General features: G+C 36.9%; 2 protein-coding genes across 12 annotated transcripts in view; one reads left to right on the top strand and one right to left on the bottom strand.

Annotated features, from left to right (window-relative positions):
* The window catches only part of LOC117421161 (protein Hook homolog 3), a 63,922-nt gene extending 58,655 nt beyond the window's left edge, over window positions 1-5,267 (bottom strand). For 2 of the 7 annotated variants that reach the window (XM_059023576.1, XM_059023593.1), the window contains exon 1: window positions 4,799-5,266. In XM_059023576.1, the coding sequence (XP_058879559.1) occupies window positions 4,799-4,858 (60 nt within the window). In that variant the 5' untranslated portion in view covers window positions 4,859-5,266. Of the gene's footprint in view, window positions 1-4,798 lie in introns of all 7 variants that reach the window. The other 5 variants (XM_059023587.1, XM_059023578.1, XM_059023584.1 and 2 more) reach the window with 5 other exon arrangements.
* Window positions 5,268-5,388: 121 nt separating this feature from the next.
* Window positions 5,389-18,248, top strand: LOC117421386 (E3 ubiquitin-protein ligase RNF170-like). Of its 5 annotated transcripts, none has more exons than XM_034035734.3 (7): window positions 5,389-5,547; window positions 10,529-10,689; window positions 11,065-11,140; window positions 13,651-13,759; window positions 15,945-16,018; window positions 16,441-16,557; window positions 17,859-18,248. In XM_034035734.3, exons 2-7 carry the CDS (start codon window positions 10,553-10,555, stop codon window positions 18,126-18,128), a joined length of 783 nt encoding a protein of 260 aa, XP_033891625.1. In that variant the 5' UTR covers window positions 5,389-5,547; window positions 10,529-10,552; the 3' UTR covers window positions 18,129-18,248. The 5 variants fall into 5 exon arrangements, with proteins under 5 accessions (XP_033891625.1, XP_033891627.1, XP_033891626.1 ...); XM_034035736.3 differs by having other exon boundaries at window positions 5,448-5,547; window positions 10,518-10,689; XM_034035735.3 differs by having other exon boundaries at window positions 5,458-5,601.
* The last annotated feature ends 7,817 nt before the right edge of the window (window positions 18,249-26,065 follow it).

The following is a 26,065-nucleotide window of genomic DNA, read 5'->3' as shown; positions in this document are numbered from 1 at the left end:
GCTGTAAATTTACGTTACATAGATTACACATTTAGGCTAAACATTTTGTGGATGTTTATTATTTAAACTACTCTATCATACTATATATACACTTTCAATGAAAAAGAATAGCAATGCAGATATTCAGATTTTGTATTTATTTCACATTTTTAATTTCACATACAATATTCAAATGTAAAAAAAAAATTAATGCAAGATACATTTTCGGTAAAACGGTAGTAAAGTAAAATACTATTTTGTTTGTATTTTTTATTATTGTTTATTGTTTAACATTTAAAGCAGGGATGGGCATTTCCGTATATATTTTAATGATTGTATACGCAGAATTTATTAAACGATTAAACAGATTCCCTGTTATACGTTTCATCACCGTGCCACTGTACAGTATGCATAAAGCCCAACTTCTGCATCATTTCCAAACAGCAATTAAAGGCAACGTAAAAATGTAGAGATTACAGTGAGTGAATAAATGATGTGTTCATCAGACAACTATAAAATACAAATACATGTTTACATTAAGGAACATATCATATTAAATACAGCACTACCTCCCGGTCCTGGTATACATTCTGCTACTGGACATCAAGTCTTATAATAATGTAGGACACAGTAGATGTTAAAGCATTGAATGTCATAAACTAAATGTCATCATTGTAACAGAACAAGTTCAAACTACAAAACTTGTCTTTTTTTGTTGTTGTTTTTGTATAACTCGATTTAACGCTGTCCTCCAACAGTGCTGGTAGTCAATGTATCTTTAGTGATCATTTCTACTGTTAGGTTTGTTATTCATCATTTCAGCTGTTAGGTTTGTTATTGGCTCCTTGGTGGAGTGCATTTGGTGAAGCAAGCTGATTTACCGGTACTTGTGCTGCTTCTGCAAGGCATACTCTCAAGGTCCTTTTACATCATGCGCGTTGCGTCAAAGCATTAGCGTCCAGCGTAAAAGTCTTGCAGTCAACAGAGCCCAAGGCTTGCGGCGAGGCCTCTCTCTGAAGGTAGGTGGATACATGCCTGTATCATACAGTAATTGGCGATTATTGTCCCTGTGCTGTTCATGTAGCTCAGTCTTTTATTGCAAAGTGTGAATTTTACTGTTTTAGTGTCTACTTTGGTAAAATGATCCCAAATAAAATGCTTTATTTGTCATAACTAACAATTGCAACAGCCAATTATTTGTTTGTTACAGTAAACCAATAATGAATACTGCATATCAATTTAAATACAATACATCATGGTAGTGTCGTGTTTCTTTAAATTAGGCCCAGGAGGGTTTACAGTTGAGTGGAAAGAGGTTAACATGTCTGTATTTAGGATGTCTGTTTTCACCACCAATCCCAATAGGCTTTGTATAAGCATGAGGGTTGATCCAGCCACGCTCCTCTATTGACAGCAGCAGTGTGGAGTAGTGGTTAGGGCTCTGGACTCTTGACTGGAGGGTTGTGGGTTCAATCCCCAGTGGGGGACACTGCTGTTGTACCCTTGAGCAAGGTACTTTACCTAGATTGCTCCAGTAAAAACCCAACTGTATAAATGGGTAATTGTATGTAAAAATAATGTGATATCTGTATAATGTGAAATAATGTATAATGTGATATCTTGTTAAAATTGTAAGTCGCCCTGGATAAGGGCGTCTGCTAAGAAATAAATAATAATAATAATAATTGACACATGCATGGGGAGTGATCCAGCCACTCTCCTCTATTGACACATGCATGGGGAGTGATCCAGCCACGCTCCTCTATTGACACATGCATGGGGAGTGATCCAGCCACGCTCCTCTATTGACACATGCATGGGGAGTGATCCAGCCACGCTCCTCTACTGACACATGCATGGGGAGTGATCCAGCCATGCTCCTCTATTGACACATGCATGGGGAGTGATCCAGCCACGCTCCTCTATTGACACATGCATGGGGAGTGATCCAGCCACGCTCCTCTACTGACACATGCATGGGGAGTGATCCAGCCACGCTCCTCTACTGACACATGCATGGGGAGTGATCCAGCCACGCTCCTCTATTGACACGTATACACATATTTGGGAATGAATTGGAGGACCCATTTTTCAATAATGGCTATATATGGACTATTTGTATATATATATATATATATATATATATATATATATATATATATATATATATACACACACACACATACACATACATACACACACAGTCCCAGTAAAAAAGAAATCAGGAATGTACGAGTACTATGATGAAGGTACTGTATTAGCTGACAGTAAAAAAAAAAAAAAAGTAATAAAAAAAATTAACAAGTTCTTAGTTTCATTTTACAACTTTAACAGCGTGTGCCATTTTCACCATCATGCTTGGATTGTTTAATACCACTTACTGTATGCTTGAAAGTTTCAAACTTTATAATATGGACAGTACTTTGAAACCTGTTTAACAGAAGCAAAAATGTGGGTTGTCCCTGCTTACCTGTATATCAAAAGCACAGATATGTTCCCTCTCTTATTAACAGCTTAGTGCTATATGTCAAGCAGCAACACAAAATGATGACATTTTGAAATTGTGACCGACTGTTATAATTTAGAACATGGGATGCTCATAAAACAACTGGCCACAAAGAAAGTTTCCGACAGCTATTTTCCATGCGACCTGGTAACAGCAGTTCATAAGGGTTCAAATGCAAAGGTATGCAATAGTTACAGAAGGTAACAGGATAAAATCAGTGGTGGGTTAAAACTGAAATGAGTTGTGACCTTGACCTACAGCAGTTTAACTTGTCAATTGTATTAGGTCATTTTAATTTTTAATATCATGTCATTTAGCCTTTTAACATAAGTCTTGGAATTCTCCTCAATCCACTGAACTTTTTAGACTACATTGTTTTTGTTTTGAACCTTGTACAGTAAGTTATGTCCTTAAGTGTCCTGTTTAGTTGTCTACAGTACATAACAGTAACACTGTTGCTGACAGGATATCATCGTGATTGAGAAGCTGTAGTTACTGTATGTCAGATATTTTAAATAAATAAAAGCAGTTAAGTGACAACCAATGACTCCCTTTCTTGGCAGCTAACATCACATTGTGGACGCACACAAAAAACCAAAAATAAACATCTGTGATTCCTTCTAAACAGATACAGAGGTCATCTCCTGGAAGGATGCATTGGAATCAAATATGATCAATCGTTCTAAATGGGGACATCATTAATGCATTAGAACATTTTTCTTCATTAGCCTAATGTCATGTAGTTAAAGAATCACTGCTCTTTGTAAATGTTCCCACACTAATAAGCCATTTCTAGTAGTAAACAGGACAGTAATGTGTTCCTTCACTTCACAATTTAACTGGTGCTCGTGTGGAAGTTTCAAGTTTTACTGTAGATTAACCGTACCACAGTCTTTTCTCTCTAAACATTCTGCTACAGAAGGATACCAAAGCAGCTGATGCCATAAAAGCACCATTTCATACTTCAAGTTACACATATTGTTAGAGAACTAAACACATCAGGTATTTCATTTAAGAAAAAGTTGAAGCTCACTTGACTGAATTTGTTGCTGCACAGTTTACTTGTCAGCCAAAGAAAAGGCAATGCAACACCATAATTTAGCACATGCTCCACTGTCTGCAGTGACATCATCACACCTGTGTATGATCTACAACCATCACACAGAGTAAATTATATATACATTTTGAGAGCAAGTCTGAACAAAACAGAAGCTCCATCAATCTGAAATAGCACAAGAACAATATGCCATGTGATACAGTATCAAATCAGGTGGCATCTCACTACCAATGACCAGCTGATTGAATAACACACACTGCTGCACTAAAATGTACTCTGTGGGGAATATGGGAATGTTTCCAGGAATACCAAGTGAAGAGCAGGTTCACACCCTACAAGTCCAGGTACCATGAACTTCACAGCATACATATAAACTGCTAACTACTGGTATCCCCTTTAAAAAAACAATTGAAATGCCAAAGTATACACCAAAATAATGTATACATGTATGACAACAGTATGGGAGAAACGTCTGTCTTTACAAAGCAACGGACTTGGTGAAATGATATTCAGTGATACATTTCTAGTTATTACTTTAATAAAAGACACACATAAAGCAGCATTTGAGGTGATATTGTATAAAGTAGAAGCATTTAAAATCATATCCCGGCGGCCCTGATGTAAATTACACTTTATTATTATTAAAAGAAAGAAAAAACAATTTTTGACTTGAAACAACAAATACATGTTATGTCTAGCAATGCACCGTATCTAACAAGGGTGGAGTACACTTAAATCAACCGGCTGTCAAGCTTGCAACATCAACCGAATCAGACATCCTGGGCCGCTCAGATCACAGTACAATAGTAACCCTATCCATTTCGCTTTGCAACTTTTTTTGGATAGTGGTGCCCTTAAAACTGAGTGATTAAAATAAAAGGCTGCGACGGATCACTGCAGCACAAACACGCAGACAGTTCTACGTGGCTTTCCTAGTATGATTGTAGTCTACAGACTCAATTAACTGAACTGGTCTATAACTTCAGTCTTCAGTCGGGGGGAGTTCATCTGAACAGTGTCAGTAATGACCTGGGACAGGCTGCTAATCAAAATCTGCCGGTTTAAAGTACAGTGTGGTTAGTATAATAGTTGTATATATTAGGACAGCACCCTTTAGAGGCTCTTATGACATCAGCTGTCAGGAAAAGACATGGTCATTCCGGCTATACAGATCAGCAACGAGCCGATTGGGAAACGTATTTTAAATTACATTGTATAAGTAGATCAGATGTGATGATAGCAGAAAGGAAACTCACCCATGTCATCAGACTATCGCACAACTCGACCCGATCCACCGAATCTAGGGTATTCATCATGAATCGCCGCGATAGTCCCCAATAAATGTAAGTTAATAAAAACAAAACAAAAAAACCTTCGGTTTCAACACAGCACTAGAAATGAACAGATGAATATCCACACAGGCGTTCTCGGTCACTCCCAACCGTTCCCTTTGTTGTAAACCACCGGGATACTGATGGTGGTGATGATAATAAAAAAATAAACGGTAACAGACAGGCGCTGTACCGGTTTCTGCCTTTCTCTCTTTCTCTCCGTCTCCAACCAGGCGGGGTCCTACAGCTGCCACCCAACACGCGTCGGGCGCCTCAAGCCTGTCTGACATGGGCGTGAGAAACAACAGCTAATTTTGTTCCCCCTTTTTCGATAACAGCTGCTTTGTTTTCAATTAAAAATTACTCCGCAACTGGATATAAACGTCAAAAAGAGTATTTTCGTACATGCAGTATTAAGACGGCAAAATAGGAGGCGGACTGTTTCAGTATGGTGGAATTTACGTCATGAATTCCAATGAAAGACACCGGGTGCGTTCACGACACGCAGACTTTCGTCATTCTGCGCAGAATCTGCACAGAATCGGAGCAAGTAGCCAATGAATTTTCAGAATCTGCGCAGAATCTGCGCAGATTTAGCAAAGTCTGCCTCTCGTGAACGCACCCACCGTGTCAACACGGAAGTCGATCGGTGTCCAATGGAGAAAGCAGGGCAGGTAACGTAAAAACGTTTATTTTATCACACCAATATTTCGGAAAATAACAATGAGGTTTGTATTCCATGCTGTTATCGACAAATGCATTTTAAATTGTTACTTTATTAAAGTTAATACCTTTGTTTGTGGGATACTGTATAACACAGCATTTTAGAGGACAATATTATAATACTCTTGACCAGAGGGTCGTGGGTTCAATCCCAGGTGGAAGACACTGCTGCTGTACCCTTTGAGCAAGGTACTTTACCTAGATTGCTCCAGTAAAAACCCAACTGTACAAATGGGTAATTGTATGTAAAAATAATGTGTACAAAATAATGTAATTGTATGTAAAAATAATGTGATATCTTGTAACAATTGTAAATCGCCCTGGATAAGGGCGTCTGCTAAGAAATAAATAATAATAATATAATAAGTACGTTTTGATTAGAAATCGATGTACAATTGATACAGCACTTCTATTAGTGTTACACCACATCTGTTGCCGAAAAAAAAAAACAGTTGAAATGTCATTTATTATTAGAGTTGGTCAAACGGGTGGAGGCTAAACGACCTGTCTGACGATAGACAGTACAGTACTGTACTTGTGAACTGCTGAACCGTATATTCTTTACAATATACGCGTCTTAAAAGAAAAATGTAATACCCCATACGGATTTCAAAGTATTTTAAAATAGTTAAAGACCACGCTGAACATATAGAATAATATCACTATACAAACTAGTTTTTTTTTTTTTGTCTGAGCTACAGTGGCTCGAGCTTGCTAGTTAAGTAGTTATGTGACCTGGACGGGTAGTTTGAACGGTAACACTGGGTTCTAAACAAGTGCAGTATACATTACGATTTAAATATATATATATATATATATATATATATAGATATAGATATAGATATAGATATATATATTTCTTAATTTAATTTCCAGTTTATCTTGGCCTGTGACAATATGCAGTAAATCCACTGACTGTTCATGCTGTCAATTTGGGAAAACATTGCCAGTGCCAGGTAGATGATGCACTTATTTTTGAGAACACGTAGCTCAATCCCAGTAGGCTTCTTAATGTTTCTGTGTCAGTATCCTATGGAGGATAATTTGTGCCAAAGTTAAAAAATAAAAATAAAAATCGAAATAAATAATTAAATAAATAAATAAAAAACGAAATAAATACATACAAATATAAATAAATAAATAAATATAAAACTAAATAAATACATAAATAAGTAGAAACTGAAATATATTTAATAATTTATCTATTTATTTATTTATTTCGTTATTTATTTACGTATTTATTTAGTTTTTTATTTATTTATTTACTTATATATTTATTTCTTTATTCCGTTTTTTATTTCGTTTTTTATTTCGCTTTTTATTTCGTTTTCATTTTTGCACAATCTTTTCGACCTACCCTCAATCGTGCTCGATGGGCGGGACAATAAGTGAATCGGTGATCTACTAACTTTGCCTGGTAGTAGTGCGGAGATGTGTGCAGTCAGGGCTACAACGTCGTTGTTGTACAGTTTCAATGCTGTGAATATACCATACGTTACAAATGTGTGCAATATGACTTACAGGAGTCTTATCCTAGAAAAGATTAGGGAGCTTTTAATTCAAGTTGAATGTGGGTCGGTAAATGGCGACTTTATTTTGTTTCGAGTAGATTGGCTATGGGAAAGAATAGGGCAGATATTGGCATGTACTGATGAAAATATTGATGAAGGTGCCAGAACTAACTTGCAGATAATTCGCCATCAAATTCTACGCAGTACCAGTGACTACAGTAAAGCAGAAGAGTCCACAGCGGTAGGCCAAACTGGGACGGGAAAATCTGGACGTCCCAATATATTTTTACGAAGGGAGTCCTCTCCGCACTAGTGATGTGTAGTTCGCGAACGAATCGTTCTTTTTGAACGACTCACTAAGGTGAACGATGGGAATCGGATCAGAGTCCCCATTGAATCGGTTCTTTTGATTCACCCTATGAACAAGCTGCGTGGCGCAGGAGTCGAGTTACCAGCCTATCAAAACTCATGAAGTGATTCTTTACCTCTCGAGTCTGGCTGATTTGTTCGTTGTAACAAGGAAACCGGGTTGTCTCTCAACTCGTTGAGTGTTATGAAACTGAAGACCATATGTGTCAGTTACATCCTCCAGACCATAGCTATATATCTATGATCCAGACGGTGTGTACTTTCTAGAGAGCTGCTTCACGCTGTCAGAAAACTCAGATTACAAGTTTGTGCACCATAATTTCTTACAGTTCTTCTTAGTTTACTATGTACGTAACCTTGTGTAAGTCTGCCAAACAAATAAATAATAAAATTAATCACTACTAGTTGTAGTCTATGTGTGTTTGTTATTTTTTATACACATACAAAATTAATCATATCTATAGTTAACTATTTTGCACAAATTATGATTAATACTTCTAAGTCATCTTGAGTAAAGTCAGCCAAATTACTAAATAATAATAATAATAATAATAATAATACTAGAGATATACACCTAATTTCCAAAATAAATAAATACAAACATCTACTGGTATTGTAACGTTATTGTACCCAAGGCTTAATTATACAACTTGTGATTACATATTGTGATTACAAAGATTACATGATGATTTACAACTACGGTTAAATATTTTATAATTTAATAATGACGGCGATTCACCTTAGTCCACAAGGTGACACGTAGTATCAGCTACGATACAACGACCTTTTAGGATGATATTGCACATTCTAACGGATGACGTTCTTAAACGTCTATTATATTTTACATTTTCTAAATGTTATTTTACTGTGGTAAATACTAAATATATACACATTTAAACTTTGTTTATATAAAATGTAGCCTACAGGTTGCGGTTATGGGTGTGCTTCAACGGGCGATTGATCACATGACTAATCTCTAAAGGTTTACTGGATAGAAGAGGAATTGGGCAAACAGCGTTTGGTATGTGCTGAATAAATACCACGGATTTGTTCCACAAATACCACTCGTTCGAGCCTCTCTTTTTGTTATTGTAAAAAACAATGGGTGACTCCAAATGTACAGCTCTGGAAAAAATTAAGAGACCACTGCAAAATTATCAGTTTCTCTGGTTTTACTATGTATAGGTATGTGTTTGGGTAAAATGAACATTTTTGTTTTATTCTATAAACTACTGACAACATTTCTCCCAAATTCCAAATAAAAATATTATCATTTAGAGCATTTATTTGCAGAAAATGACAACTGGTCAAAATAACAAAAAAGATGCAGTGTTGTCAGACCTCGAATAATGCAAAGAAAATAAGTTCATATTCATTTTTAAACCACACAATACTAATGTTTTAACTTAGGAAGAGTTCAGAAATCAATATTTGGTGGAATAACCCTGATTTTCAAGCACAGCTTTCATGCGTCTTGGCATGCTCTCCACCAGTCTTTCACATTGATGTTGGGTGACTTTATGCCACTCCTGGCGCAAAAATTCAAGCAGCTCAGCTTTGTTTGATGGCTTGTGACCATCCATCTTCCTCTTGATCACATTCCAGAGGTTTTCAATGGGGTTCAGGTCTGGAGATTGGGCTGGCCATGACAGGGTCTTGATCTGGTGGTCCTCCATCCACACCTTGATTGACCTGGCTGTGTGGCATGGAGCATTGTCCTGCTGGAAAAACCAATCCTCAGAGTTGGGGAACATTGTCAGAGCAGAAGGAAGCAAGTTTTCTTCCAGGACAACCTTGTACTTGGCTTGATTCATGCGTCCTTCACAAAGACAAATCTGCCCGATTCCAGCCTTGCTGAAGCACCCCCAGATGAGTCCAATTTTCAGCTTTGCCCAACACCTGGTCGTCTAATGGTTAGACGGAGACCTGGAGAGGCCTACAAGCCACAGTGTCTCGCACCCACTGTGAAATGTGGTGGAGGATCGGTGATGATCTGGGGGTGAACCCAGTCAACCAAATATAGATTTTCCCTAGCTTTTGTGATGTGCATTTCGTGAACGACTCGTTCTTTCTGGTTCAAATAAACCTACGTAAACAATCTTAATGCGGTCTACATTGATTGGTTTTGTGTCATTGAATCAGTGAATCAAATGAACAAAATGAATCAATTCACCAAACTGAACTGAATCAAATGAATCGAGACACTAAAAGGAATCCATCACTGCTCCGCACTACTACCAGGCAAAGTTAGTAGATCACCGATTCACTTATTGTCCCGCCCATCGAGCATGATTGACGGTAGCTCGAAAAGATTGTGCAAAAATGAAAAGACGAAATAAATAAAGAAATAAAAAACGAAATAAAAAACGAAATAAATAAAGAAATATATAAGTAAATAAATAAATAAAAAACAGAATAAAGAAAGAAATAGATAAATTATTAAATATATTTCAGTTTCTACTGATTTATGTATTTATTTAGTTTTATATTTATTTATTTATATTTGTATGTATTTATTTCGTTTTTTATTTATTTATTTATTTAATTATTTATTTAGAATTTTATTTATTTATTTATTTATTTTTTAATTTTGGCACAAATTATCCTCCATAGTATCCACCCGGCATTCGAAACGACTACTGAATTGAGAACAAGATTGAAACCCTAACTGTCACACACAGACAATCATCTGCTAGAAACACGTAACCATACATTTGGGTTGAAAGGCAAACCTGAGACATAAAATGTGTTTTATTTACAAGTGAGCTTTTCCACTTGCTTTGCCAAGTATCAAACTATATTGAATATGGAGTTTAAATAACATGTTTCTGCTAACATTTAAGGTGTAAAGCAATATGGGTTCAGTCTATTAACGTAATCTAATTTAAAGTATGGATTTGTATTGACATGTTTATAGTGGTAACAGCCATACCAGTCTTATATCCATGGTAAGAATAAGCTTGCATTTGATTTTATTGTTAAGGGTTTTTTTTTTTTTGGCACATTGTAGGAATTCCTTTTACAGGCTAATCTCTTGTCAGTTCTTTTTTAGACGTATAGGTTATGATAGTCTGGAATGGATGAGAACCAGTGGGATATTCTGGAATCCGGACAAGGTAGCATTTCATTGATAGAAGGGATAAGTAACCCGGTTCTTGCTACAGTGGTTCTCTGTGGTGCATTTCTGGGTGGACTTACAATTCTTCTGTGCAGGTGAGGATGATGGCTTTAGTGTATTATCCAAATATGCGGTAATGTAAAAGTTATAATGGGTCGCAGTTTATTCATAATGGTGCATCTTAGTTGAGCGGCTCATGAAAAAACAAGGCTCTTTACATTAATTTACTGATAAAATAGTATGTACTGAGGAGAATAACACTTTTTTTGTTGTTTTAAAAAATCACCATGGATTGCATCAACGACCTATATGTGTATTATTCTGAAATTACCCCTTAAAGTAAGTGGTTGGTGTCATCCAGAGGATGTTAAGTTATATTAACTGAAGACATTAACAGCTAACAGCTTCCCCCCCCTCCCCAGATCAGCAGATATTGATCTTGTTCCTTTTTCATTTGCAAACTTTTCCAGGAATGAACAGGAGAACATCCACCCTGAAAACCAGGCACGAGTGACTGCTGTTCGACAACATTTACAGTCCCAACAGGTGGAGTTCAGTAATATAATCAGTCTCCACTAATTTATTGGGCAAGTCCACACAAATACAGACAGGGCACTGATAAGTGAGTAGGTGCAAAGGAAATGCCTGTCAAAGCTGAACAAAATGCTTAAATCTAAAATGTCTGAGATATACTTTGTGCCTTTAAAATCAGTGCAGAAAATAAACACATTATAATTGTTTTATTGCTCTAAAACATGCACTAAACATCTTTAATATCTAATTTACAAATGCACTTTAAACATTAAAGATGTAAAATGTAACTTTTTTTTCATTATTATTTTTCTATGCAGCCAATCAAATACTGACAATTTCAGAGTTTTCTAAAGCATTATCATGAAAATAAATACTTTCTCAACAAAGTACTCTTCTCAGAAACCAAACATGCTGCTATATTGGTTCTGCTTCCCACTGTGGAACAGACTATTTTAATATATAAAATAAGGTCACCACAAACTAATCAAATATTAAAAACCAACAAACAAATGTTGTCTGAGAAGGCTCTTTAAACAAGAACTTAAGCTCTTTGTTGTAAAGTTTTTCAGCTGCCCCACACTGCTGTCCTCTCCCCATAAGTTTCTCCCTGAACAGCACTGCTGTCTGATCCACGTCTGTTTTTTTTAACCCCTTCTTTGCCTAGCCAAAACAAAAACAAATTGCAGGGTTCTCCCCAGGAATTCTGTACAGCCGGGTGGCAGAACATTATAGCCGGTAGCACTTTTAACGGAAAAATAAACTTCCCTTACCTTAAATATATAATACGACAAATAATTTTAATAATGTGTTGTCTTTCATTGACTGTATCTGGTTGCGCTTTATTTGCTACGTTTTCTTTTTCATTACTGTTTTTTATTATGGTAAATTACCATGCTTATTTAGACACTCTACGATTTGACTGGGGAAAGACAACGTAGGTTTATTGGAGTTCACAAAAAAAACAGTAAGCTTGTCACTTCTTTTTTAAATTAATTACTGAGCTTATTCATTTAAATTGTTTTCTTTATATTAAGTTTTCAAGGCATTTTGTTAATGCAGGTCTGTTTTTGTTTTTCGCTGTTCTACATTTTCTGAAAGCAACTGTTCATTTTAACAATTTTTTTTACACAACAGTACTCACACCCGTTTGGTCACCATCATAACTGTTTCATGAAACCGGAGTGTAATAACCCAGCACCTCTGTACTTAAGCATTTGTATGTCAGCTGACAAGTGTTCAGCTGATACCCCATCACGCCTTTCTTCTTAATGGCGTACAGCCTCTTTACATGCACCTGGGTACATATTTTTGCGATATCACAACAAAAGGAATAAGCTTTTTTTTATTATTATTTATTTATTTTAGTTGCATATGTATAGCTAATATGTACTATGTATCATAGTACAATAATATGAAAAAAATGGACTGAATGATAATACCTGAAAATAATCTTAATATTGTATTAGGCGATTGATTGCACCGATCGACGGCTTATTTTGAAAACCTTGCATTCATTGTCACACTTTGTGCTTTGAAAATAACTGGTTATTTTTTTAGCAGTCATTTTTAACATTTTAACCTCTCGAAGTGCTTAACGCAGAAAACCCACCCGCTCAACTCTCTGATTGGTTAAATGTTTTGTCAAGACGTAGCACAGCTGTCATGTGGTTCCAATGTTATTTTTTTTCACCCAGCAACGTGCTAGTGATCTAGTCTGCTAGAATCGCAATCAATCCTTATTGTTAAAGGCACAGTAGCATCTGCAAGACGGGCGGATCGGGTTTTTTCAGCCAGGCGGAGACAGCCACTTCACCGGGCGGCCTGCCAGGGCCTGGGGAGAACCCTGATAAATATTAATGTCAGAATCTTCACCCTGTCATATTTTACTATTACAAATGCTCACTCATACAGGACACATACTGTTCATCTACTTTTTTGTTCGAGTTCAAGCTCAAGTTCAGGTTCAGGTTCAAGTGTACTTGAAGGAGGCTTGGTGGTCCAGTGGTTAAAGAATGGGACATGTTACCAGGAAGTTCCAGGTTCAATCCCAGCCACTGACTCACTGTTTGTGACCCTGAGCAAGTCACTTAACTTCCTTGTGCTCTGTCCTTTGGATGAGACATACTACCAGGGTCCTACTGTGAGTGACTCTGCAGCAGCAGTTGTGATGCATAGTTCACCCCCTAGTTTCTGTAAGTCACTTTGGATAAAAGCGTCTGCTAAATGACTAAATAATAATACTACTTTGTTCTGAAATACATTTAGATTCGCAGTTGATGAATAATGCACACATACTGCAGATTTCGATAACAAGAATACATTGTAAAAGTCAATGCAGTATCTAGCAAAAGTTAGAGTTTTATTCATAGGCAAAAGTAATGGTAAACCAGTCTTGTTTTTTTTTTTTTTTAAAGAAAATATGACCCTACCTCTTTTTCCTGGATTTGCCTTCCTCTTATTGTCTTGTTACAGATGTAAGATTTTGAAAGTGTTTCAGCCTATTTTATCTGCTGTTCTTTCAGGATGCACCTGCACAACACCGACAGCAGTTCTACGCAGACATGTCCTGTCCAGTCTGTTTACAACAAGCCTCGCTGCCTGTTGAAACCAACTGTGGTCACCTATTCTGTGGTCAGTATGTTTGCTCAAATTGTCAAAAGTCTTGTGTGTGAGAAAGATTTAAAGCTGTAATGTAAAGGCTCCATGAGCCGTGGTTTTATTTTATTTTCACCAGCCTTTTACCAGTACAAGCTCAAGTTCGTATGCTGCTTAGATCACATGTTAAATGAAATTGATCAACACATGTCAGATGATCTGTGTTGATGACTCCAGAAGACCAGGTTCGGACAAACTTGTGTTAGTTTGTCAGTTTGTTCTATGCTACTGACACTTTTTCTCTAAAGTACTGTAGCTTGTGATTAATGGCTAGTTATCCATCATTTCAGTCAGCCTATAGTGTTGTTCCATATGTTGTCCAGAAGAGGTCTCACCTGCCCATAGTAATAATAAGCAATAATTATTATTATACTAATAAGATTCAGATTTAGTTCCATGCCCTTCCTGATATGTGACTCGTGCATTTTACTTTTTTATTTATTATTATTGTAAATGTCAATTTATCCATTTTAAGGTATTTCATATTTTGGAAACAGTGCAGTATTGTCATATTTATATTGTGTCAATGTATTGCACTAGGTTTAATAATACATTACATGAAATATGTTAAGCAATATATTATAATTCTGAGTTTAAGTTGATCTATCTATCTATCTATCTATCTATCTATCTATCTATCTATCTATCTATAATATATCCACGGCTCGTAATGGAATGTGAAACAAGCAATGTGATTTGTCGAACAAGGTTCCAGCTGTCCATATATTGGATGGATACGGACAGCTGGAGCCTTGTCACATATTCAAAATCACTGCGCTGCCTCACAGAATTTAAACTAAATATCGGTAGCCATCTTGCTTACACTCACTTACAGATGTACAGCTGTAACTGTGAAACTGAGTGACCAATTACCTGCAAAAAATACCAATACTGAAGATTTACCCATGGCTGGAGTTTAATAACGATAGTGATCAAATGAATTGTTCGGTCTGCAGTGTAGTTTGCGAACCGCTGTTACAAAACCTGTACAAACAATGCGGCTTTGGTCATGCTGATAGTCATTACGTTCAGAGAAAGTCTAGTGAGGCATACAAAGAAAAGAACACCATACCTACTGTCAAGCATGGAGGTTGTAATATCCTTCTATGGGGCTGTTTTTCCTCTATTGGCACAGGAAATTTAGTTCCAATATATGGTAAAATGGATTCTTTAGCATACCAAAAGATATTGGCCAATCATCTGAAACCCTCTGCTACAAAACTTGGTTTAAAGTGCAACTAGACATTCCAACACAACAACAACCCAAAGCACACATCAAAATCTACTTTAGAAGGATTAAAGATCAATAAAATCAAGGTTCTGGAATGGCCTAGTCAAAGTCCTGATCTAAATCCGATTGAGAATCTTTGGTATGAGTTGAAGAAGGCTGTGCACAAGAGAAGTCCTTGGAATTTGAATGAACTGGAACAATTTTGTGTTGAAGAATGGTAAAAAATGTCCAGAGTGCCCTATAGCCTAGAGGTCGCTGGTTTGAGTCCAGGCTATTCCACTGCCGAGCGTGGACGCGAGTTACCGGGGGCGGCGCACAATTGGCCGTGTGCCGCCCGGGGGGGGGCTTAGGTCGCCCACCAGCGACCCCTGTAGACTGTCCGAGAGCCTGCGGGCCTGCCTGTTAATTGCCCAGAGCTGCGTGGTCCTCCGACGCTGTAGCTCTGAGGTGACTGCATGGCAGGCCTGCAGAGTGAAAAGAAGCGGACAGCTGACGACACATGTATCGGAGGACGCGTGTGTCCATCTTCGTCCTTCCCGAGTCAGCGTGGGGGTGGCAGCGGTGAGCCGGGTTGAAAAAAACAATAATTGGGCTTACCAAATTGGGGATGAAAATAAGAAAAATAATTGGGAGAAAGAAAAAACACAGTAATCATGCCAAAAGCTCATTGACAAATATCGTAATCATTTAAAAGAGGTATTATTGCTACAGGTGCCTCAACTAGCTATTCATTTCATTTTCCTTGTCGGGGTATGAATACTTTTGAATTAGCATTTTTGGATTTTTGTAAAAAAATTGCTGACGTATCTAATTGTAACACAAATAAACCTTGAGCAGTTGGTGTGTCTGATACAAATACTGAAATTACTGGGTCGGAATAACAATTTTCATATTTTTGTATGTTTTTAACGTTTGCTTTAAATTCATTAGGATCCTGCATTATTGCATACTGGAGACATGGGTCGTGGCTTGGAGCTGTTAATTGCCCAATCTGTAGACAAATGGTAAGATTTGCTATTATTTTGATATTTAGAAGCAGTGCTTTATACCTGAAGCACTATACTTGCAGAGAGAGTGAATTATGTCTGTTTTATTTGACAATATTTTAGTTGTATTGGGTCACTCCAGATCAAGCCAATGAAGAGGTGTTGCTCGATCTATAGCATTAATGGAATTCTTTTTTTTTTTTTTATTGGAAAGCCCTTGAAACAAGTTGAAATTATACTAACATTATTTCTTTTGCCACACTTGTGCTGTAACATCTTAAGGTGTACTTCTGTATTATATAGAATATGAATAGATGGTCCACAGGAAGCATGTCTATTGTTCTATTAAAAGATATCACATCAACATTTTCTTTCTTAAAATTGCTATAGAATACAACAACCAAAAACTTGTTTGTAATGTATTGTTATTTTTGATGCAGGTGACTTTGCTGTTTCCATTGTTTCAAGAGCAAGACCAGCCCCAGCAGCAGGAGGCAGGCCAGATACTTCAGGATGTCAACGACTACAACCGGAGATATTCCGGACAGGCCAGACCTGTGAGTAAAGATGACGATAAAAAGCTTGATGTTATTTTTTTATGGTAGTTGAAGTTGTGGTGTGTTATTTATTTCCTAGGCATAGACTTACTGATTGGGTTGGAATTACATCTTGCAGTTTTTTTTGTTTTGGTTTTTGTTTTTTAACTAAAATCCTTTACCATTGTAACATACTGTATATGGTTCTGTCTCCTGAAATTTGATTTGATTTGATTTAGGGAATCATTAGTATTTTCAATTATTTACTAAAAAGCCGTGCTTAATCTCTATAGGGCTGTGCTTCAAAGGAGCATCTTGTGTCTTACTATTTTATTGCATTTTTTATTTAAAACAGATTTTTAACTAATACAAGAATATACCAGAGAAATAAACTACCTTTGATCCAAAGATATCTTTGTCAACAAATATCCCAAATTAATGCAAGTCAGTATAAATCAGCCAGTTTGCTCTATAGAAAAGCTGTGTAGCAGAGCTAGAAACACACATAGGAACTGATCTGATTGTAGCTTTCTCATCTAATAATAACACACATGTTTTGAGGTTTAAGAATGTAAAAAACAGTTTCACAAAACTTTCTGAAATATATCCATACACCCAAAAAGTTATTTATTGTAAATGCCGAATAAATAAAAGGGAAATAAATAATTGTTTTTGTAATTCATATATTTTATTCTAAACTGTTATCTTTCTATACCAATTAACTTAATCCTAAACTGCCAAACTAAAGTTTAAAAAAAAAAAAAAAAAAAAGCCTACAGTACCTTCTACTGGCTCGCCTCCACTTTCCCCTTTCCATTCAAACAAATTACACATATTTATCAAAACATAAATAAAGACTACTTATCAGAAATCATCCATTACAGCTAGTTTTCCACAAAAAATGTGACACGGTTGAGCCATGTTAATTCAGAATTTTTGAAAAAAACAAACATGGAGTTGGAATATGTATTAAATAAATAAAAATAAACACTTTAAACAAAACAAGTTGTCATAGGGTCCTTACAGAAGTATTTTAAAAGTCTGTTCAGCTTTTTCCAGCTTTTGTAAGGCTTCACCAACAACCCACTCTTTCACCACAGAGCTCCCTGAAAATCATCAAATACAGCAGTGTCCTGCCTTTTATTACAGGCTAAAGGGCTTCAGTTTTTATGGATCAATTAAATATTTTTTCAAATGGAGCCTATGCACAAGATAACCTCTGTGTACATGATAAGATGTAACGGAATTTTGACAAACCCTTGACGAGGATTGGTGGATTCCTCATACCTGATGTATCATTTTTCAATTTCCTTTCTTTTTAGCTGATGGATCACCTCCGAGACGTCCCAACATTGCTGCGCCATGCCTTCAGGGAGATGTTTTCAAGGGGGGCATTGTTTTGTATGTTTCAAATTCGAATCCTCCTCTGCCTGGTCGGTGCTTTAATGTACCTTGTCTCGCCTCTGGATTTAATTCCTGAAGCTCTCTTTGGAATCCTGGGTTTCATGGATGACCTTTTTGTGATCGTCTTGTTTTTCATCTACATCTCCATCATGTACAGGGAAGTGGTGACGCAAAGGCTGGTCATGTGAAGTATCGACCAGGGTCACAGGAGACGTTGAAAATCTCCAAGGCATGTCAAGGATGTCAAACTTGCCCATTGCTTCTGTATCTTTCGCAATATATTAAAATACCAACAGGGTCAAGAAACAGTTGAATCTCATCACTTGAGTACTTCTTAATAGATTGCTGTAAGTTTATAGCCCCACATAGTTTTATTTTTCGCCTCAGGATCAGCTCATGTTATTTTTCATTGTTTACGCTATTGGTGGCAAAGAATCATCTTGTAGTGAGGCAGGGTAACCCTTTTGTGACATTGTTGCTTGGGGGTTTCCACATCCTATAATGTTTTACTGTTAAGCACTAAACAGCATGTTCTCAGTTAAGCTGTTTGTTGATAATTCCTCAGATCATCAGGGATAAAGATAAACCAAGCAAAAATAGTCAGCCTGTATGTGTGACATCAGGTACGCTTATTATTTTCTTTTTACTGGAAAAGCTACAGCACCCCTATTATTTTAAACTGTCGGAACATTAGTTCTGTACAGAGACAGCAAATTTCAGAACAATGTCAGAAAAATAAATCTAATTTTTAAAAAGGAAAATCAAGATTTGTTTCTGACTTTCTAAATATTTTTTTTAGGCAGCTGCTGGTAATATTTTTTATTATTATTATTTATTTATTTTATTTCTTTTTTCAATTTTAAAAGCATCTCACAATTTAAAAATGCCGTAATCTTGCTAATGTGGAAAAATATCAAGTTGCATGACAACTCCTAAGGATCCAGTTTATTTTGTTAATTTTCATATGCAGATTCAAACCCCTCTTTCCCTCTGTCGGCCTAGATGTACTTTTAATGTTTGCTGATATGAGAGGAAGTTACTGCATCACTCAACAAGCCCTGCCACATTCAATGCAGAAGAGCCTGGCCTTGCACAGATTGTGTCATTTACAATTAATGGGAATGTTGCTTAATGGGCTACCTTGCTTACTTTCCAGAAATTACTGTATCAACCTCCTGCTTATTTCCACTACCATAATATCAAGGAAGAAAGCACATGTGGGGGAAATAAACTGGAAACACTCATAATGTTGTACAGTGAACATCACAAATAGATAAGGACACCGATTTAAAAAAAAAATACATACAAGTGTAATTTGTGTACTTCCTGTTCTTTGTTTAAAAATATGTTTTGACAATACTGGAACTTTCTAGTTTTCATCAAGTATAAATCCTTAAAGGTGAGTGTGTTTTTGTCCAATGTACGTGATGTTTTGAACTCAAACTGCCTCAGGCTTAAGTAGCATTTTGAGCACAACACATTTAGCTTTTTCTGCTCACTTACTCACACTCTGGTTTATGGATCCTTACTCTTGCTTCACCATGTACACAGGACATGTACAATTATAATTAATTGTACCATCTGCTAACTCAGTACCAGGAAGCAGCTAGAGCCAAATACATCTACACACACTTTTTATATTAGATTTCAATGGTTCATCCCGTCTATGGTTTCCGCTGCATATTGGAGTTCAGTCTGTACACAATATCCTTCCATATGTATACTTTAGGGCTCTATGCCCACCTGTAGCTATTGGCATCAGTCTTGCCACGTCACGTGCTGTTCTCAATCACATCAAGAGTTGCTTTACAAAACCTCAAATTGCTGCAAGTGGCCAGTTCTGTTGCACAAATCTGACATTTATGAACATGGTAATTGATGCCCAGAGCATTGTAGATGCATCAATTATTGTTGAATGACATCTGATCCAACTGTTTTCATTAGCTATGATGAGTAAATATGAAGTAAATATGAACACAAGTACATTACATATATATTCCCCTAATTTTAATCTAACCTTAGTTTGATACATTTAAATGAACCAGTTTATACATGTTAGTTGTACGTTCTAAACTTTCTTGTTACTCCAAATAGAATGGAACTGTCAGCGAGGGTATTTGCTGCTGAAGCGTAACAAGAAATAACAGTATTTCCAGATATGAAACAGCTGTTAAATTAATTTAAGGATTAAAAAAGTGTACAAGACAAGGCCAAATGATCTGTCTCCTTGTATGTACGACAGCTAATTTCACAGCTTTTAACCACCACTTGAAGGCCTCTTAAGCTTGCTTTGCTTTCTCAAAAGTAATTAAAAAAAAAAAAAACACATAAGGTTGTGTTTCTACCCAGACAACTAAAGCCTTGTACATGAAAGTGAAAATGAAATGCCACAATATTTAATATGAAATGAGGTTGTGGATATTAGTGACCTGGATCGAATGTTAGCAGTCTAAATGTACTTTTTTGTACTTGTTAAAAACAGTATATAAATGGTTTGAAGTTTCAAGGTAGAGGGAGGGAAGCATTTTGGCCCACTATTCAGTGCTGCAATTGTTAGTAGCAATGTCATAATGTTTTAATGTGGTCCTGGTCTGACAAAGAGGAATGGCATTTCACTCCACCCGCTGAGCATGTCTCCGCTTACGATGTGGAAAAGGCATAGTGCCGGTGAAATAGAAGTGTTAACAGTTTAAATGTTTAGAATTTTACCTAATTACAAAAATATGCATGCCGTGTTAACCTCTGTGTGTATACAGTAGTAATTGTACAATGTAAGGCTAATTATTTGTTTATATTCCATATTTATTCAATTATCCATAAACCACAGATAATAGTGATAATTGTCTTGTGATGCCTTTTCTGAGGTTACTTGTTAAAGTTGCTGTTCTTCAATCTCAAAGCTTGTATCGTCAGTCATGGAAGTCATTAGCTATATTTACAATGAAAATAGAGGTAGCATGCTATGGTTGTTGCACTATTATTACTGAAAAAAAAAAAATCCCTTGACCCAGTCCTTTTTTATTTTGTTAAGGGTTTACAACAATGTGCTGTGCCAGCCATTGTATGGTAATTAAGGAGGGACTGCTAATACAGTAGAACTCCAGAGTTACCAACACCAAACTTACGAACTGACTGGGCTACCGAACACAAGGTATGCAATCATTCAACCATGCGTTCAGTGCAACCAGAAAGGTGCTCCCAGATCCAGCTAGAGGGTGAGGAGGCCGGGGAAATTTCCAAAACAAAACAATTCACAAAAACAAGTACCAGTGCCAGCCCTCAGTCCTGCACAGGACCATTTGCGTTCGCGGCCACCACCACACACTATGTGCTTCTGTGGTAGTTTAATGAACCCGGCAGCGCAGGCGCTGTCAAATTCAATACTTGAAATATATAGTGAGAAACATTGGATGTGTGTCTATGACTTGCAATGGTCAGTATATGCCTCAATCTTGCTCTAAAAAGCATTTTACAGTAGTTCTTATTTGGAAGTGTGGATTTGTTGAATAAGTTGCTCTGTCAGTTTTAATGTTATTTCTCAGTTCTGTACTGTAGTGAAGCTTGGACCCTGAGCGGTGTGTATTATTTTGACATTATTTTGGTTCAATTGAACCAGGGGTGTCATTTCACAAACATTCTGGGGGGGGGCAAAGCTTTGTCAGCATTGAATGTTCTCTGTCCCAAATAGCATAATGACTGAGAAAAAACAGCTAGTAGTAATTGGGCCTGTTTACAACAGGATAGTGTGCTGTGCTTTGTCAACATCCTCATTCTTAAAATCTAAAATATCACAATGCAGAAGACATCACTACCCGTGGGATCACAGTGCTGTGGAACAAATGATGCTCGGAAACAAAGAGAACTTGAGTTTATTGTCAACCTAGGATAGACAATCATGACATCGTCCTCAGGATCTTGAAAAATACCAAGTTTACTGTACTGTGTTTACCATTTTCTACGCTGCTAAAGAAGAGATCATGTCTGAAACATCCTGAAATAAATTACTTTTTAATCATTTAAACCTTGCATATACTCAAAAAATCCTCTGAATTTTTACTGACAATTGGTGAAATATGGTCTTCTGCAAATCATCCATTTTTTTTATCGCTTCTCTACACTGTCTACGCTTTGTTCTTCCTCCACCTTGCACAGGTTATCTACATCCAGTTCATTGTTTACAAATCATTGACAAAAGCGCCTTCTGTGGCATCGCAACATCGCATTTCATTTTGAATTTACCGACTTTCCTTGATGAAAACTAGTCCACATCTGGGAGGTTACTTGACACCTGAGGACCTCTGATTTTTAGTCCCATTCGAATCATGCTTTAGTTATTTTTTATGAACATGAATCATGCCTTGTGTGGTGACATGGCCCATCTTTGTTGACTCATGCTACTGGTTGCTTTACCCTTCAGAATTCCATTTCTTGTAACAGACTCTCACTAACAAAATAGAAGCATTTGTGGCTGGCACTTTGAAGTCATCTGGATTTGCCTGTTCCTCTGTTCCTCATGGAGAGACAATTGGAGAGACAGTCAAATTCTGCCAACTAACCTACATTTACAAAACATTTGTGATGTAAAACACATTGTAGGAAGTGGCACATTTTCTTAAATCATTTTTTTCTAGCTTTTAGAACACTTACACAATTCTCAATTTCTCTAACGCCCAGGGCGAATTGCATTCATAGATGTAGGTTGCAATACAATATACAAATGTCCAATATGGAAGTTCCATGAGTGCACCTAATGAGAACTGAGTGAGTTCCAGGAATTGGATTGCACTGGCTTCTGCAGTTCACTTGCAATGTACTGCAAGGGGAACTAAAGGAAATGGGCTAGTCTCTGTTATGTAGTTATGAAAGAATGTATCTAACTTAACATAAACACAGAGGTATTCATTTCTGTCCTTTTAAAGTCTGTTATATTCCAAACTCTAGGCTGTCAGGGAATCAAGTTGATAGAACTGCCTTTGTCAGTCAAAGTCTTTGAATGTCATTTCAAAAGGACAGAGCAAAAATTGTGACAAGAAGCAGAGCTGTCAGGGATTCACTAATAATAACCTGACAAAATAACCTTTAAAACACTGTTTATTCACAAATGTGTTTTGGGTGGAATCTATATCGAGTAGTGCTTTGCATTGATTACAATGATGTTCAATAATAATATTTCTTTCCCATCAGTAAAGCCTGTTATACTGCACCCGCACAACACGTTGTAATTAAAAACAGAAGAAAGCTGTGAACACATTTTGTTATCTACTGTGCTATTATCTACTATAGCAGCTTACTAACATGTTCACTTTCTAATCATTCCCAAAGTGAGATTAAGTGGGTTGAAAATTAAAGTGATTGATAAAAGCATACAACTTTTTTATTATTATTATTTTGTCGGGTACTTATTATTTTTTCCAGTAGATGGCAGTGTTGTGCTTTTCTCTACTTGGTTACTATTACTGTAATTTGCATACTGTGGAGTGCTGTAGTCAAAAAAAATAAATGTATGGGACAGTTGTACTTTTTGTTTTACTTTTTAAGTTGTCCATTTCTATTTGACTATAGTGTTCTGTGGCTCAACCACAGAACATTATTTTAAAAACAAGGAAGTCGCTCAGTTCATTAGACTAGGTTTCAGTTTTGCTTTAACAGAAAATAAAGTAATTTATTTTCAAAGATATACAGACAATTTTATGTGTACCTGTGACAGGGTAACCCCCGCCCCTGGGTGTATTTGGTTTATTTTGTATAGTTTGGGTTATGTAGCACAGGCGAGTTAAAGTGTATATTGGCATGTGGGCTCAGGGTCATAATTAGTTCACGTGCAGACTGTGCCAGGGCCAGATTGAATGATTAGCAATTTAGTCCCAGCACAGATTTGTCACTCTGGGGTAGTGTGATCAGAGGCGGAACGTGAGACGTGAGATAAGAAACTAATATCTAAAAACAATTGCTACCCGTGCTGGTTTTACACCACCACGATACTTGTTTGCTCCGTGGCTGTTTGTCTGTTTGTTTTGTATCAGTGTTCTGGTTTGTTCAAACCTTTTATTTGTTTATTTATAATTAAACTTGCGCATCAGCACCTTCACTCACCTCAGACTGTGTCCTGTACTTCCTGCAAGTCATCTAGGACACAGTACCCAACAAATGTTATGTGCATATTGAGAAATGCATTAATAAACAACTCACTGTATGCAAATATTATTATCACAGAACACTGAGCTCTGCTATTGGCCTAGCACATAGTATTTTTTATTATTATTATTCCAATTAGCATGCATATTGTCCAGCATGCCACTGTGATGTTTGCACAATCTGTCCTAATTTTGTCCTGTAGTCCAGTTTCTTAGTGTCTATTACTGTCTTTCAGGTTTCCCCACAAGAAGTAATCCAAAGGCATCAAGCCACTCCACAGGGCGTCTGCAACCTGTCTAACCACCTTGAAACATGTTGTATAAGTAGGTAGAAGCAAGACATATAGTACACTTAGCGCAATATACACTGCCTGGCCACCTGTACCTAATATCAGGTTGGGCCATCGTTTGCTTTGACCACAGCCTTGACACGACGGGAAAGTGTCTCCAGGGATGATCCTGTTAAGTTAATAATATTTCATGCAGTTGGTGCAGAGAGATAGGCAGAGGACTGTGATGAAAAACGCATCATTCAAGTCCATCCCAAATATGTTCAATTGGCTTGTGGTGGAAGATGCCTGAAGTCTGTGTCATGCTCCCCAGAGCACAATTTCTGCACAGTGGAGAGGTGGAATACCGTCTTGAAAGCAGTCTTCACCATTAGGGGAAGAGGGCAGCATTGTTGGGTGGAACTGATCCACAACAATGCTTGTGTAGAGAAATCAAAGAACCCAGGATATACCAGAGGGATATTCACCATTCCAGGACAATGCCATATCCACTCGGGTAGACAGGTCCTATAAAGTGGCCAGGAAGTGTATGAATTGCCTTTTAAATATATTGCATGTATTTGTATGTATTGAACCCTGGAAAGAACGTATTTTCAGGACAGGAGTGTACAACTAGAACTAGAATATACCTGCAATACCAGCAAACAAAGCCCAAACAGAATCTCACTGAAAACATGGCAACCTGTTTTATGCAGCCACAGGCAATCAGTCTTTTAGGTGACAGCTTCATTCAGGTTTCACCAGTAAATATTACGTGTAGAATAATGAATATTCTTTGTATCAAAAAGGGTTTCCAATTAAGCATTCATACCGTACTAATATACAACAAATTACAAAATTACAAAAAAAACAAAAACAAAAACCAGATCAATAGATCAGCCCCTTAGGCTTGCAGTCCAGAGCATGTGATACATAAACAAAGTATCCATGTGGAAACAGTTATTAAAGTGTGATGTGGGTTGTGGTTGTGTGGTTGGGTTCTTGGAATGTTCCTCAGGTGGAAGGTGGGATCATTTGAGAATTTGTGAGGCAACATCTGCCTTTCCCAGACTTTAATAATTAATTATATAATTACTAATGTAGGATAAAGACTCAACAAAGCCATAGGCAAATGACCAACAGTACCTTACAGTGAAAGCCACATACCCACAAAGTTTACTTTAACATGACATAAACCTGACATCTTTACAATTGCACACTCAAGTACATGTTAAGGCAGTGAAAAAAAAAAAAAAAACTTTTCAGTTCTGAAGAAGACAAACACACCCACAGGCTGGTACAGTATGAATGATAACACAAAGCCAGGTACTGAAACCCAACACCTCAAACACAACTCTGCTTGGAAGTCTCCAGGATCCTTATTTCAATTAAGGTAAATAAAAAAAGTCCTTACTTTATAAGATGAATACTCAACTCATCCTACACAGCAAAGGATTGTAATGAAGGAAGGGGAGGGGGGGCTGTATGATGTGCTGCTATGTTCATTAACTTTTACCCATTAAAAATGGTAGCAGCAACAACATACAAGAGCATCAGCAGTTTCTGAGAGTGTAATTGCTTGGTTTATTCATAGAATGTTAAAAGGGATCATTAGCTCCTTTTAATTGGTGACTGTCAGTGAAGAACTAAATCAGGTTGGCTACAGACAGTAGGCGGGCCCAAGGCAAACTTTCACATCAAGCTCCCCAATTCACCGCAACC

The sequence above is a fragment of the Acipenser ruthenus genome, chromosome 1, assembly GCF_902713425.1.
Source record: "Acipenser ruthenus chromosome 1, fAciRut3.2 maternal haplotype, whole genome shotgun sequence".
NCBI classification, from domain to species: domain Eukaryota; kingdom Metazoa; phylum Chordata; class Actinopteri; order Acipenseriformes; family Acipenseridae; genus Acipenser; species Acipenser ruthenus.
This window is presented reverse-complemented; position numbering and strand designations above follow the sequence as displayed.

What these genes read in the sequence shown, in the direction of transcription:
- LOC117421386 (XM_034035734.3), top strand. Translation starts at nt 10,553, where the DNA reads ATGGATGAGAACCAGTGGGATATTCTGGAATCCGGACAAGGTAGCATT. An exon ending in CTTACAATTCTTCTGTGCAG is followed by an intron (nt 10,690 to 11,064) that starts GTGAGGATGATG and finishes AAACTTTTCCAG; the next exon opens with GAATGAACAGGAGAACATCC. An exon ending in AACATTTACAGTCCCAACAG is followed by an intron (nt 11,141 to 13,650) that starts GTGGAGTTCAGT and finishes CTGTTCTTTCAG; the next exon opens with GATGCACCTGCACAACACCG.